Below are 17,090 nucleotides of genomic sequence, written 5' to 3'. Positions count from 1 at the left end.
CCTTCCTCCCTCCCTCCCTCCCTCCCTTTCTCCCTCCCTCCCTCCTTCCTTCCCTCCCTCCCTCCCTCCCTCATTCCTTCCCTTCTACCCTCCCTCCCTTCTACCCTCCCTTCCTCTCTTCTTCCCTTCCTTCCTCCCTTCTCTCTCTCTCTCTCTCTCTTTTTTTTTTATTTTTGGGCCACACCCGGTGACGCTCAGAGCTTACTCCTGGATATGTGCTCAGAAATCACTCCTGGCTTGGGGGACCCATGTCCATTCTAGGCTAGTGCATGCAAGGCAGACGCCTTAACACTTGTATCACAGCTCTGGCCCTTATTTTGTAAATGTTCAAAAATAACCTTTGTATTCTTTATTTTTTGGTTTTTCGGGCCACACCCATTTGATGCTCAGGGGTTACTCCTGGCTAAGTGCTCAGAAATTGCTCCTGGTTTGGGGGGACCTATGGGACGCTGGGGGATCGAACTGCGGTCGCGATCTTTCCTTGGCTAGCGCTTGCAAGGCAGACACCTTACCTCTAGCGCCATTTCGCGGGCCCTATAACCTTTGTATTCTTTTGGTTGAGCTCAACATAGAGCTATTATATCAAGCTTAAAATTAATATTATTTTATACTTTCTTAGAGTTCATATATAAAGGACCTAGTGATTATTTAATAAATAAAATTTTCTTCATAATAATGCTATATTATGATTTGTATATTTTTCCCACTACCTTAATGCTTATAGATTTGAAATTTTGATGTTGCTATTTATAACTTTTGTTTTCTGTGTATTTTTATATTTTTGGTTTATCTATCACTATTATGGTATTATCATAATTAATATTTGGTTTATGTAAATTTATAATCTACCTTTTTATAGTTATATTTCTTGATAATTGACATATTTAATTTCACTCTTAATTATAAATTCATTTGAAGACATTATTAGACATTTTCGTCCTCACACTACATTTTGTTGCTTTCAAGTGCGCTTTATGTTAGCATTTTTAATAAAGTAATTTAGAGGTTATTTATCTGCCTTTATTTGTAGAATATGAAATAAATCAGTTGAACAAATGACTACACCTGTTTATACCTGTTAACATTTGAAATAATGTGCTGACTCACTTCATGAGACATTCAAGATCCTCTCTTTTCTGTCATGGAACTCTTCCTTTCACTCACTCCAGCTGCTGTTTTCAGCCCAGTAGCATTTTGAGGTTCCAGTCCCCAGTAATTGGCACTAAATTTGATGATACTGTAATTTAATGGCACTGTAATTTAAACAGAATTACATGATTCTGTTTAAAATACCATGTTTGGAGCCAGAGAAACAGTAAAGCAGGTAAGGCGCTTGTCTTTTACACGGCCAACATGGATTTGATTCCCAGCATCCCAGCATCCTGTGTGGAATGAGCCTGTCAAGAGTGATTCCTGAATGTAGAGCCAGGAGTAACCCCTGAATATTGCTGGGTCTGACTCAGAAAATTGAAAAAATTTTTAATTGAAAAAGAGCCATGCCTTTTCTATCTTTGAATTTAATGTATTTCTTACTATCTGAGATACTTCCTAATAATGATACATTGCATAGTGAAATAGCATAAGTGATAGAAATCTTACCATGTTTGAGATCCTGGTTTCAATTTTCATTCTGGCCTATTTTCTGGAATTAAGAATTCAGTTTAAGCTGGAGCAATAGCACAATAGGCAAGGCATTTGCCTTGCATGCAGCCTCCCCAGGTTTGAACCCCGGTATTTCATATAGTCCCCCAAGTCTGCCCAGAGTAACCCCATAGTGCTGCCAGGTGTGGCCAAAAACAAAACAAAACAAAACAAAACAAAGAATTTAATGTATACTATTTGAAAAGCAGTGAAGTAACGAATGGGGGCTTTCTTCTCTGGTTGTAGCCCAGGTTGATTATTCTTAATCCATTCATTTTGATCTTTAATTCTGTAGTACCTTTAGTAGGGCAGTGTATTTCCATTTTATGGAATATACATAAATGAAGGAGATACTAAACCTTAAATAATTCATTATTAGTTTTCCAAAAGAAATAAATGTTGAATATGTCTTGAAGGGTTAGATGGGGCCAAACGGATGACTAGATGCATGTATCAAGTTGGTAAATTTATAATCACTGTTACATTTTTTAACTAGCATTTTCTATTATGTTCACAGTAAAGTCATGTAAATAAATAGCACAGTATATTATGGCAGTTGTTTGGCTTTCTCTGTTAGACTTATACATACATAGATTCCATTCCAGGGTCAGAGAGATCGTACTTGCAAGGTGCTTCACCTTGTATCCCACCCACCTTAGTTCTATCCTTGCCACCACTTATGTTCCCAAAACCCAGATAGACATCATTTCTGAAAACAGAGCCAGGAGTAGCCCCAGTTTACTATCAGGTATGACAAAAATACTCCAAACACATTTTAGTGTTTTTGTTTTTTGTTTTTGTTTTTGGACCACACTCGGTGGTGCTCAAAGGTTTACTCCTGGCTTTGCGCTTAGAAATCACTCTTGGCTTGGGCACCATATGGGACACTGGGGATCTACCAGGTCTGTACTGGGTCAGCCATGTACAAGGCAAATGCCCTACTGCTGTGCTATTGCTCCCCTAAACACATTTTTTAAAAAAATATGAAATTTGATTCTGAGTTATTAACTTTAAAAATACTTTGGGGCTGGAGAGCTAGTATGGAGGTAAGGCATTTGCCTTGCATGCAGAAGGTTGGTGGTTTGAATCCCAGCATCCCATATGGTCCCCTGAGCCTGCCAGGAGTGATTTCTGAGCATAGAACCAGGAGTAACCCCTGAGCGCTGCCAGGTGTAAACTCCCCCACCCCCACCCCCAAAATAAAGGGGGAAAAAAAGATTTTGTAGTATTGGGCTAGAGCAGTAGTACAGAGGGCAGGGTGTTTGCCTTATATGTGGCTGACCTGAGTTCTCTTCCAGCACCACACATACTGTCTTCAAGCCTGCCAAGAATGATTCCTGAGCACAGAGCCAACAGTAAGCCCTAAACACTACTGGGAGTATCCCCCACCAAAAAAAGGGAAGAACAACAAAAAGATTAGCATAGCAATATTGATCACTGGAACAAACAGAAAGCCCTGAAATAAACCTAGACTTTAATTGGTCAATTAATTTTCAACATGTTTCAGCATTATTCTGTGATGAAAGAAATTTTCAACAACTTTGAAACACTCAGATATTCATATGTAAAAAGGACTTCACATATATCAAACATTAATTTAATACAGGTCTTAGACTTTAGTGTAAAAGCTAAGAAAAGTAATAACTGATCAAAATAGATAATTAGACATTAAAATGAAAAAGTATATGCTTCTCAAAATAAATTTTATAATGTATGAGTACATCACAGACTAGAAGAAACATTTTCAAAACATATATCTGAGGGGTAAAAATATCTGATGCCAGTCTTGATTACAGAATGTTTAAAAAATAACCTACAACTCAGTAAATTCAGAAACTTGAGCCAGCACTCTGATACTTAAAGAGGGTCACCAGGAATATGCCCAGGCCATACTCCTCCCACTTCCTCAGGAGAATTGCCCATGGACCGAACCTAGACTCCACTTGGACGTCAGAAGCCAGTGCCCAATAAGGAGCAGATTCACCAGGTGCATGCCACAGCCACATTCCTCCTGCTCATAGAAGAGCAGCCTGTGCTCTAGCCCCATACTCAACTCATACTTGAGACTACAGCAGTCAAAGGATAATCTCCCATCCTCAATAGAACCTCTCAGAGGCCTGGCTAGAAGGGGCCACCAAACAAAGTGAAAAAATATACCCCAGGTTACAAAAGGAACCATGGTAAAGCAGTACAGACACCTACCATGGTTAGTGGGCTAAGATTGTAATTCTTAGGAATCGGCAGAAAGCTGACCATCTTGGGAAGAGAGAACAGTCCAAGCTCCTATTCTGCCAAAGCCATGCCTGCTGCATTCATCATCCATAATCGCCATGTTTCCAATGACTCTACCTCACCACCCCTCTATGATTCTCTTCTGGGCCACCAGTCTATCCAAACTTTAGGTACTCCAGTTTGGGGACTGATAACACCAGTGCTTTTATGGAGCAAGTACAAATACCCTCCCCCAAGATCTTCTTTTCAGGGGGCCTGGCAGCTGAGAAAGGTCCCCTAATATCAATATCAGTAATAGTATATAGTATCAGTAATAGTGCTTTGAATTTCTGGACCCAGCTTCATTTGTTTGATGCTGTCATCCCTATAGGAACATACCAGTTTAACAAAATGTACAGCTAACAAGAACTTACTAAATGTTCTACCATTGTATTGATGAGTCAATTTGAGATTTAATAATTTTCACAAATGTGCTTGCTACTTTATTTCTTTTTTCCTTATTAAAAAAATTTTTTTTTACTCTTTAAGAAAATTAATTTGCTTTCACTTATCTGAAAATAATTGTATTATGGTCAACTATGTTAACTATGTATTGTATTTTCTTTAAATACTTTTTTTTAAATGCACAAGATGATATGAGAACAGAAATGAAAACACTATGATCAGAAATGCCAGAACTGAAGAAAACCCCTATGAAAAAGCAACAAAGACACCATTGCTGAGAAGTTCCCAGAACTGAAGAATGTAGGCACCCATATCCTGTAGGCTTGAAGAGAACTAGCTTAAAGAGACTCAAATAAAAACAAGGCATATCCTAGTCACAATAACGGAAACCATAGAAAGAAATAAAATACTGAAAGCAGAGGAATCAAAAAGGAAAATATATACAAATGAACATCCTTAAATTTTTATAACAGATTTGTCTCAAGCAGCCTTTCAGGCCCAAAACTCAATGAAATGAAAACCTCCCCAATTTTTCCTTCACCCAGCCAGACTCTCATTTAGATTTGAAGGAGAAGTACACAACTTCATGGCTAAACAATAGCCCAGGAACTTAATAGTCTCAAGACCATCTTTACAAGAAGTAAAGGAGCGACTTTAAAAAAAAGACGAATCCCACAAACACACCAAACTGCTACAGAAAGATGTCAAAACTCAATGACAATAATTTATTTCAGTGTCAGTGATATAAATGCACCAATTAAGAGATAATGGCAGAATGTATTAGAAAAATGAACGCTGCTGTCTGCAGGAAACATTTAAATAGTCAGAACAAATACAGGCTCAAAGTCAAAGGTTCAAACACAATTCTTCAAGCAAACAATCCCCTCAAAAGGCACAGGTTGGTTATTCTAGTATCAAACAACATAGACTTCAGACTCAGAGGGTTATAAAAGACAACAAATATATGCACTGGAGGGAAAATAAAAGCCTAAGATCTAACACAAGACAAACTTGCCCATTCTCACAACTTTTCAATATAGGACTGGAAGTACTTGCCATAGTAATTAGGCAAAGAAAAGATAACAAAGGCATCCAGTGAGTGAAGAAAGAAGCCAAGCTCTCATTTTTGTGGATGATATATTTAGAAAATCCTGACGGCTGTACTAAAGAGCTTGTAGAAACAATATTTATACAGTAAATTGTCAGGCTACAAAGTTAATATGAGAAAATCATGAGTCTCCTATGTACTAATAATTACAGAGAAGAAATATTTTTAATCTCATTCATAGTTGTATCTCAGAAAACCGTATGCCTCAGAATCATCCCAACTAAAGAGGAGAAGGACATATTCAAAGAAAAGAAACAAAACTGCAAAATACTACTTCAAGAAATAAGAGAGATGAAATGGAAACACATCTCCTGTCCATAGATTGAGAGGATTAACGTGATTAAAATGGCAGTTCACCCATAGTATTATACAGTATTATTCAGTGCAGTCCCTAGGAGGACACCCATGACATCTTTCAAAGAAATAGATCAAAACCTCTGAAATTTATATGGAGCAATAAAATCCCAGAAAGTAACCCTTGACAAAAAGATGAGAGGCATCATTTATCCCAACTTCAAACTCTGCTATAAAGCAGTAGTATAAATATAGACAGACCCTCAGATGAATGGGATTCAGTTGAATATCTAATTAGTGTCTAGTTAATCTTTGTTAAAGGAGAAAAAAAACTGAGGTGGAACAAGGAATGCCTCATCAACAAGTGTTGGGAAAACTTATCTAAATAATAATAATAATAAAAAAAACAGCAACAATAACTCAGACCTCATTCTGTCACCAGGCACAAAAATCATCAAAATGGGTTAAAGACCTTGATATTAGATATGAACCGATAAAGTACATTGAGGATAACATGAGCAGAACTCTCCACAACATGATGCTAAAGATATCTTCAAGGATGAAACAACATTGATAAGCAATTGGAAGCAAAGATAAATAGATGGGACTATATTAGACTAAGAAGGTTCCACACCTCAAAGGAAATGATGGCCAGGCTCCAAAGACTGCCCCACGTATACAATGCACTGGTAGAAATTAAGAGAAAAACACCCAACCCCATTAAAAAATGTTGAGAAGAAATGACCAGAACCATTCTTAAAGAGGAATTACAGTGCCCAAAAGACACATGAAAAAGTGCTCCACATCAGGTTGATGCAAATCAGAGTAAGATATCTCATACCACAGAGACTGTCACACATTTCCAAAAAAGAAATCAAAAGGAAGACCTAGAGGTGTCACAGATGCAAGGAGAAATGTTCTTACTTTTACTGTTGGGAATGTTGATGGCCCAGCTTTTCTGGAAGAAAATAGGGATACGTCTAAGAACTAGGAATTGAGGTTCCATTCAACCCAGCAGTGTCACTCTTGGGAATATATTCTAGGAGCCTAAAAATACAATGCAGAGAAGATATCTGCATTTCTCTGTTCATTGCAGTACTATTCACAACAGACAGAATCTAGAAATAATCTAAGTGCCTCAGAATTGACAAATGGATAAAAAACCAATGTTACATTTCCATCCTGGAATACTAAGTCACTGTTAGAGAAGATGAAGTCATGAAATTTGCTTATACATGGATAGACATGGAGTGTGTCATGGTAAGTGAAATGAGTTAGAGGGAGAGGGACCAATATAGAATGATGACACTCATTTGTGAGATATTCATACATATGAAATATATAGAGTGGTAATAGTACCCAAAGACAGTACAAATGAGGGTCAGGAGATTGGGTCATTTGTGAGAAGCTTCCTTCACTGTGGGGGGAGTGGAGGCAGTGCAGTTAGGATGAGAAGGTATCATTATGATAGTGATAGTTGGGAATTTCATTCTGGACAAGAACTTGATGCAGAAAGGAGATAAAATGGTGTGCATAATACCCTTTCAGTAACATTATTTTAAACCACAGTGCCTAAAAGGGGAAAAAGGGTGAGCAAGGCAGAGAGAGGCGGGGGGGGGGGGGGGGAGAGGGAGAGAGAAAGAAGAGAGAGAGAGAACACAATGTCTGCTATAGGCAGGTTGGAGGGATGGCAGGGAAACTACCTGGTGTCAGGAAGTGTTCACTGGTGAAAGGATGAATGTTGGAGCACTGTATGACTGAAAATCATCAAATTTGTATCATGGTGATTCTATTAAAACATATCAGAAGTCCATTTTTTATGAATAAACAAAACGTGATTTCCAAGAAGTCATAGACACATACATGTATCAAAATGTCCTTAACATCACTTGTCATCAAGAGGAAGCAGATAAAAAAAAATCACAGCCAAGACTCTACACCCTGGTAGTGGTTAAAATTTGAAGGATTTTACTGTGTTGGCAAAGATATAGCCCATCACTCTTCTCTGCTGTTGGAATATCTAGTGATACCATCGTTCATGGGAACTTCTTTTTGTAATTAATTAATTAATTAATTAATTTTTGGTCATACCCGGCAGCGCTCAGGAGTTATACCTGCCTCTAGGCTCAGAAATCGCCCTTGGCAGGCTCGGGGAACCATATGAGATGCTGGGATTCAAACCACCGTCCTTCTGCATGAAAGGCAAACACCTTACCTCCATGCTATCGCTCCAGCCCCTCATGGGAACTTCTTATACCCCTAACACATCTACCCTCTGACCCTGATATTTTCACTGCTTGACTTTTTATTCCACATTGAAAACATAGCTGCAATAATATTTGTACAAAAATGCTGATGGCATTTTGACTTAATATAGTCATGGAAACAGGTTGGGTATACAGCAATAGAATTGCTAGATATTTAGTATGACATATACTATTCAGGAATAAAGATTTATTGACATGTTCAACATCAGCATTGTTTTATTATTCTGACTCAATGAAAATTGACATAAAGTTATATGCTATCTGTATATATATTATATAGCATATAATATAACATATAGTTACATACTGTCTATATGTATATATGTGTATATATATATATATACTACCTGTGAATCCTTTTTATTTATTTATATTTTTGATTTTTGGGTCACACCTGGCAGTGCTCAGGGTTTACTCCTGGCTCTATGCTCAGAAATCGCTCCTGGTAGGCTCAGGGAACCATATGGGACGCTGGGTTTCAAACAACCGACCTTCTGCATGCAAGGCAAATGCCTTACCTCCATGCTATCTTTCTGGATGTGAATCCATTTTTATGTCCTTCTGGAAGATTCAAAACTATGGACAGTACTAGAAGAGTGATAGTTCTATGTAATTGGAAACTGAAAAGAAAATGGGTGTATATATACAATCAGCCTCTGGATCACATGACTGTGCATGTTTGTAAATACTTATGGAATGTATAGTTTGAGTTTTTCCTTTCTCAGTATATGCATAAATAGATTACTGGCAAATAAAAATTTTTGTAAATGGAGAAGTCTAACTTGATTGGATGAAAAAAAGTAATGCTGGAATTAGTCTCCAAATTCCCCAACAAAATGTTTCAACTTTTGTGCCCTTTTATAGTTTACTCTTTTCTACTTCAAGTAGCCCTGTAGATTATTTTTACCTAATAGTGCTCCTAAAATATCATATTTTGACATACAAAGTTGAAATGTAAAGTTTAAACTGCCTTGAGATGGTCATGCTGGGAGGAGATTCAAATTAGTCATATGGTGGACAGGCCTTGGAGAGAGATATACACCTGGCTAGCTCCTCATTGTTTCCTCTTTTTCAGCTGAAATATCAAACATGTATGTGAAATTATTTTGGACATTCAGACCAGTTCAAACTTTCTGATGATTTCAACTCAACCATTCAACAGAATCTAGTCTAACTACATAACTGTGAAGGATAGTAACTATTACATTTAAGTACATTGAAGGTTAAAAAATATATTTACATATGTAAATATATAGGAGGGCACAAATTTTAAAATATATGCCATATCTCGGGGTTGGAGCGGTGGTGCGCAGTGGTAAGGTGTCTGCCTTGCTGGCGCTAGCCTAGGAAGGACCACGGTTCAATTCCCTAGTGTATCGTATGGTCACCCAAACCAGGAGCAATTCTGTAGTGCATAGCCAGGAGTAACCCCCTGAGCGTGATCGGTATGACCCCAAAAAACCATAAAAAATATGCCATATCTATAATTTAAAAATAAGACATTCTCTTTAATTTGTTAGGCACCAGACTGACCTCCTGCCCCAATAGATTCTGCCCTTTCGCACACCCCTACAAAGCTCATTATTAGCTCCTTAACTCTCTCACCTCCAACAATTAGTACCCACATTTACCCTTTTTAATTTCAGTACTACACAGTCCTAATCACAGACCAAAAGTCGTGCATTGGATTAACAACCCCCAACTATTTCAAAAGACATAAAGTGGACACATATGTCTTTTGAATATTTTATGTGTATTTTCTTTAACAGCTATAACTCTTTCTAAATAATCTTTTACCGTGAAGATTCTACCCACTTTTTATCTTGTCTTCTCTTTGTGAGCTGTTCAGTAAGGAATTTTGGTGGAAGAGTCCCCCAGTTTAATGCTTATGATTGAACCATGTCAGTGGTTAAGGAGTTACATAAGTGTTATGTCTTTAGATTGCTTTGTGTGCTGCTAAGAAATATTAAGTACTACAGTCTGGGGACTTGTGGGACAAAGTAATTGTACATGGGTTGTTTTATTTTCTGAATGTTCTTTGGCTGAAAGTTCAAAGTTAAGATATCAGTAATGGGACTACTGAGAATTCTGTTTATGGGTGATTGTCCTTCCACTGTAACTTTACCTTGTCCTCTTTCTTTGCATTTTTGGTCTCATAATTAAAAAAATTAATAAAATTAAAAAACAAGACATTCTTTATCTTTCTGCTTTGATAAAAATGATGGTACTAATTATGACATTCAATTAATTTATTTATTAAATTGCAACATATATTACTAAATACAAACTGTTCAAAGTGATGCTGTGTCTAAGAGATAAAAGATGGTCATCACATAGATGCCCAACTATTAATTGTTTTTTCTTCTGATAAGCTGCCTGATGCAGCTCCTCCCTCCCCTATTAGGATCTACTATCAAATTGAAAATAACAGAATTAAACTAGTTAGTTGTAGCCATAAGTCTTCAGAATTAAGGGCTAAACCTCATGAGGAAAAGGACATCTTTTGAATCTTGATCTCTGCCAGGAAGTTGAAATGCTGCTATCTTAAATCATCTTAAAATGAGATAGACCTGTACTGAATCCTGTTAAACTTTGGAAAGAATGAGGATGCTGCAAGATTTGCAGGTATATTCTAGCTCAAGACAGCCCCCACCCCTCTACCTTTTAATTCAACTACAACTTAAAAGGAAAAAGTCACCTACTTGTGGTGCCATCTCATCCCTTTTTTTTGTTGTTGTTCAATGTGATAATCTCTGGTGGTCAATTTCTATCTTCTTTTGCCTTACTGATGGTAAAGGGGAGTCTCAAATTGCTTGACCCTTTGCTTCGATTGCCTGCCCCTAATTTAGTTTTCATCCTTTTTCTTACCAATGTGAAGTAAGTCCAGACTGATATATTGTTAGGATAACTGACTACCTAGAGGTTTATTGCTCAATTTAAGTAGTACTAGGGAAGAAATTTATATGTGTTCTTATGTAGAAGAGTAGTTCCTAATCATGTTAAATTTTGATGAAATTGACTTTACTAAGTAATAAAGTATGATATAAATATTTTTTGCTTAGGGAGTTTTTTTGGGTGAGAGTAACATTACTGAAAAGGCTTTTCCTTTAAAATTTTCTGGCAATACATTTTTGTTAAAAGTTGTGGTCTCTCGAATGTATATTTCTCACCTCACATTTCTCTAAGTAAATTTTCTTTCAATAAAACCATTTTTCTTAACCCAAAAATATTTTATGCTTTTAACTTTTGCGATTATAAATATGAGACATTAAGAAATTTGGAAAATAAAAATACTTTTTAAATAACATACAATAAGGTTATGTATTTTGGTGCTCTAGACCCACATATATAATTGTCAATTATTTTTGTGAGAAATTTCACTGGCACCTATAACTAAATTACCTCCATTGCAATTTACTAAAAACTTCTTACTATTTACATTTACCCTCGATGAAACATATCCTAGATTCTTTTACTGGGTCACACTCAGTGAGCACTTCTTGGAGATCTAGTCCTGGCTCAGGCTCTCCCAACAATGTTTTAGAAAACCTTGTGGTAATAGGTATCAAACCTACAACTCCTATGTGATAAGAATGTCTATAAATTTAATACTTTTATTTGTTTGTTTGTTTGGCCAGGGGTTACTATCTGCATTCAAAAATCACTTCTGGCAGGCTCAGAGGACCATATGGGATGCTGGAGATTGAACCCGGGTCAGCTGTGTGCAGTGCAAATGCCCTTCCCACTGTGCTATTCCTCTAACCCTTAATTTATTTTTTAATTAGCAAATGTTACTGAGTGCTTCCTGTCATGGAGTGGTAATGCTGAACTACTTCTCTGCTTCATGTTCTCTTTTTTTCCTAAAGCTGCTACCATGGTATTGTGGAGTGATTTTCTGAAATAAACATGCTTTTTCAGTGGATTTCTATTAGCTCTCAGTAAAAGTCAGTTTGCTTTCATTAATCTTTATATTAAGAGATTTGGTACATCATTTCATTCTCATCTCCCCCATTTTGTAGCATTTTGTTTAGTACTTAAATAAATGCCCATTTAAGTTGAATTTAAACTCTAGAGAACAATATATTTTGAAGAAAATACTAAGCCTAATAATTCATCACTATTCTATACAGTTCTCATTTTATGAAATATTTCAATAAATGATGAATTTCTACTTTCATTGAGATTATATTTTGAGAATGTAAAATAATTTAGATGTGGGGCCGGAGCAGTGGCGTAGCAGTAGGTCATTTGCCTTGCACATGGCTGACTTAGGACGGACCGTGCTTCAAACTCGCAGTGTCCCATATGGTCCCCTAAGCTGTTACTAAGCGATTTCTGAGCACATAGCCAGGAGTAACCCCTGAGCATCACCAGGTATGGCCCAAAACAAAAAAAAACAAAATAATTTAGATGTTGCCTATTTAAAGAATTAAATATCTGATGAGCATTAAATTTTAATTTGCATTGATATCTCTGAGAATATAATACAGATATACTATATTAATATACATGCCATTTAATATACTATATTAATATGATAAAATGTGGGTGTTAATAGTTCAAGATATTTATGATAATTAACTTTGATAACCTATGCAAAGCTTTTCCCACTATTTAATGTTAGTATCAATGTTATTTTATATTTGAGATTTAAAGTCCATCGAAATACTTTAATTATATGATAGTAATGATCAAAAAATTATTCATGTACTAGTTTTCAACAGATACTCTACTCTTTCCTTTTACTTCCTTCAGATTACAAAGTTAAAATGCTGAGTAATTCAGAGTAGAATTTAAAAAGTATTGACAAAATAAAATAGAAGGCAACATTATAAAACATTCAGCTTTCAATGTTGAAATTCAGTGAAGTATTCCATTGGTATCATGTCCATTTCTTATTTCTTGGTTTACTTTGACTTTCTCAAGAAATTTTAGTAATTTGAAATCTATTCACACAAGAGTGGTGAATAAGTTTATATATTTGCATACATATGTAGTTTAAAGATCTATAAAATAGCACTAATATTTCTGTCTAATTTATAAGACCTTTGTTAAGTCTTTCAAGGTTAATTTGTATTCTTAGAAAATATAAGTTACAGGACAGCAATACAATTTTTCTTTCATCTGTGTCATCTGTATGTCTCCAAAATAATAAAGTTCACATTGAATTATAGAAATACGTTCAGGGGTCAGGAAGATGGCCTGTAGTGTTGGGATATTTGTGGAAGTCCCAAATTCTATCCCAGCACTAACTTGAACAGGAGCCTTGAACAGGAAGTAGCACCCCAGCACCAGTGGGTGTACTCAAAAAATAGAAGAACAAAAAGCTTTGTTTAACAGCAACTTAATAGATGAAGGCATCCTTATTAAAATTTTGGATGTATGGTGTTGGATTGATAGCACAGCAGGTATGGCATCTGCCTTGCACGCAGCTGACCCAGGTTTGATCCCCAGCATCCTATATGGTCCCCTGAACATGCCAGGAGCAATCATTGAGTACTGCCATATATGGCTTCAAAATAAATAAAGAATAAATATATTAAATAAAATTGTGGATTTGCTAATTAATCTAAATGTAAATCTAGCATTTACAATGTTATTTTAAAAACTAGCAGCAATACCAACTTTCTATTTTTTTTTTCTCTTTCTTTCCTATTGAATAATCTGAAACTGTTTGGCTTGTCCTAATAGTTAAATTATTCCCAGGTTGCAACTTTGGAAAGAGATTAACTAGACTATCATAGTAGGCTTTGATGTTTTTATTCTGAACTAACTTTTGCCCAATGACTTTTAATTGCCTATAATCAGAATTATCTATAAAAACTAGTATATCTATAAAAAACTATTTGCTTTGTCTCCTTTTGACTGTATTATAAGATTTCTTAAAGTAAATAAATGCTTGCAATTTTCCCTTACAGGAACAAATTCCTTAGAAAACAGGAATAAAACAGTAGTAGCTGTTCCCTGCTTTTCTTATTTTATGCCAATTAAAACTTTCCTCAGGGGCCAGAGCAATAGTACAGTGGACAAGGTGTTTGCCTTTTATTTGTGTGGGCCTGAGTTAGATCCCTGGCATCCCTGATTTCTGAGCTCAGAGCCAAGAGTAACCCCTGAACACCACTGTGTGTGGCTCTCAATATAAAAATAATTTTGAAAATAAAAATCTTTCCACAGGGGCCTGAGTGATAGCACAGCTGGTAGAGGGCATTTGCCTTTCACACAGCTAACCTGGGTTCAATCCCCAACATCCCATATGGTATCATGCACTAGTCAGAAGTAATTTCTGAGCACAAAGCCAGGAGTGAACCCTGTGCAGTGCAGGCTGTGGCCTCAAAACAAAAACAACCCCCCCAACCATTCCAAAATGAATAGGTGCTTATTGTGTTAATGGTTCATGTAGATATATTCTTAAGATTGCTAGTTTAAATGTAGACTGTCAAGCAAATAGTATGTATTTTCTATGGTATCAATTAAGATTTGTTTTTATTTTTAAAGGACTCATTTAAAGCACAATTTTAAAAATACAAATTGTGGTTACCCAAAAAAGCCAGTGTCTGTCTCTTGGATTATTATCTTTGTTTTGTGTTGATTAATATACTACTTAAATTTCTAATAGAAGTTTTAGCAGTCGGATGTTTTCTATATTAAACATACTGCATAATTTTCAGTTAAATACATCTGCTAAAGTTAATCAAAGTAATAATATTCTCTGAATATATTCTCTTATTAACCAAACAGCCCCTCTTTTTATCTTTTTGAGTAACTGCATGCTCCTAAAGCTCTTTAATTAAATGACTTTACATTTGTCTTGACTGGCTTCTGTTTACAGAAATTGTAAAACAGTTGAATGCTCTGAGCAGCTTAGATGAAGATCAAGATGACTGCATAAAGCAAGCAAATATGCCTTCAGCTAAATCAGCCAGTTCTTCTGAAGGTCTAAGAGCTTTCTTCCTTTCTTCCTGCTTCTGATTGCCTGTATTTACTGTGACCTGCTGCCTCTTGACTTCTGTCTGTATTTAACTGTCAGTTTTGTCTTGTGCTTTTTCTTAAATGTTTTCTTGGGTAATTTGTAGTACACCAACAGGAAACTACAGAACAGAATTTATCCCTTTTAGCAAAGCTTTTATGAAGATCCTTGATAGGCAGTGATTTTAAAAAATCTTATTAAATAGTAATTGGTCATATAACTTAACAAACTTCTTGAACCAGCTTTATATTATAATTAAATAGGTAAAATATTGCTTATATTAAATGCATTGGGATTATTCTAGGTGTTAAGGATGTTTTTTAAGCTATGAGCACTGTTTAGGGGGTTAAATTAATTTCAGATTAAGTTTTCTAAATTTATTATCAAGTAATATTTTTAATTAATTTGCGTGTTTGTTTTGTTTGGTTGTTGAAAATTTTGGTGTGCTACAAAATACGTGAATGGCCATTGGTAAAATACTTTATCTTATTATTTGCAGGTATTATTTATGATCTTTATGTAATTTGAAATGTGTTCTGAAAGATCAATAATTGTAATTAACTATAACATTTATGTTTATTTTCAGAACTTATCAATAAACTTAACTTTTTAGATGAAGCAGAAAAGGACTTGGCCACAGTGAATTTAAATCCATTTGGTGATCCCGATGCAGCAGAGTTAAATCCATTTGGAGATCCAGACGCAGAAGGTAACATTTTTTTTCTGTACTTAAAACATTTTATACAATTAGGGGCCAAACGATAGCACAGTGGGTAGGGTGTTTGTCTGACACATGGCCCACCCAGGACTGACCTGTGTTCAATCGCCAGCATCCCATATGGTCCCTGAGTCTGCCAGGTGTGATTTCTGAGTACAGAGTCAGGAGTAACCCCTGAACAGCACCAGGTGTGGCCCACCCCCCAAAATAAATAAGTGATTCATATAATTAGAGGCTGGAGTGATAGTACAGCTATTAGGCCTAGGGCATTTGTCTTGCATATGGATGACCCAGTTTTGATCTCCATCATCCTTTATGTTCCATTAAGCCTGGCCAAGCATGATCCCTGAGCTCAGAGCCAGGAGTAAGTTCTGAGTACTGCTGGGTTTGATTCCCCCAACAAATAAAATAGATAATAATATTTTTAAATATTATATAATCAAATTATATTGAACTCTAATCACTAGAAAATGTTTAAAAAAAACTGGAGAGAGTACAGTAGTAAGGTGCTTGCCTTATATGCAGTTAGACTGGGTTCCTTCCCCATCATCCTGATGGATCCCTGAACTCCAGGAATGATCCCTGAGCATAGAGCCAGGAATAACTCCTGAGCACCACCAAATAGCACCAAAACAAAACAAAACACCTCATTAAAAGCTAGAGTGCCTGCCCAGAGGTCTGGATACATGCTTTATATATGAGAGGTTCAGGTTCTACCCCAGAGTGCTGCACATCTCTTCAGCATGGAGCTGTGATGAGCAATCCCTTCTCCCAAGTACTGCCAGGTATGGCCTCTCTCCCCCGCTGATAAAACATTCCCAAAAGCTAATTTAAAAAGTTTTCTTAATATGATAATAGTTAGTGTTATGGTATTTAATTAGCAATCCTGAGTGACTTTCACTGAATTGATGTTTAAGGAATAAAAGACTTATTTGGCTAGTTATGGATTATTATATTGGCTTAGTCAAAGAGACAATAAAACTCTGATGTTAGTAATGACTAGCATTTTACATAGCTGGCAGATGGTGATGCCTCATTAGTTTGACCCACCCTGTGGGGTCAGGTTGTGAGAATTAGTGATGGGATATTGAGAGTGACTGCTCCAATATTGTACTACTCTGCTCTCACCCTCAAGAGAGCATGGTGAGCACCTTCACTTCATATCTCTGGCCAGGAAGTCTAGAGTGAAAGTAAGTGAAATACAGCAGAAAGACAAAGAACTACTGCTATCACATATATATATATTTTCATCTTTTAACTCTAACTTCTTGAACTGTAGGCCAAGGCCCCAATATGGTGGGCTACCCCAGGGGTGTTCAGGACTTACTCCTAGTTCTTTGTTCAGGAATCACTCCTGGCAGTGGTCAGGGGACCACATGCCATGCTGGAGATCACACTGCGGTCATCCAGGTGCAAGGC

The 17,090-nt window shown here is 36.3% G+C and overlaps 1 protein-coding gene across 4 annotated transcripts in view; it reads left to right on the top strand.

Annotated features, from left to right (window-relative positions):
* Positions 1-17,090, top strand: part of EHBP1 (EH domain binding protein 1) — a 291,044-nt gene that overhangs the window by 87,045 nt on the left and 186,909 nt on the right. For 3 of the 4 annotated variants that reach the window (XM_049784723.1, XM_049784724.1, XM_049784721.1), the window contains exons 6-7: positions 14,816-14,920; positions 15,540-15,662. In XM_049784723.1, the coding sequence (XP_049640680.1) occupies positions 14,816-14,920; positions 15,540-15,662 (228 nt within the window). The remainder of the gene's footprint in view (positions 1-14,815; positions 14,921-15,539; positions 15,663-17,090) is intronic. The other variant, XM_049784722.1, reaches the window with a different exon arrangement.

The sequence above is a fragment of the Suncus etruscus genome, chromosome 12 (assembly GCF_024139225.1).
Source record: "Suncus etruscus isolate mSunEtr1 chromosome 12, mSunEtr1.pri.cur, whole genome shotgun sequence".
Classification (NCBI taxonomy): Eukaryota; Metazoa; Chordata; class Mammalia; order Eulipotyphla; family Soricidae; genus Suncus; species Suncus etruscus.
This window is presented reverse-complemented; position numbering and strand designations above follow the sequence as displayed.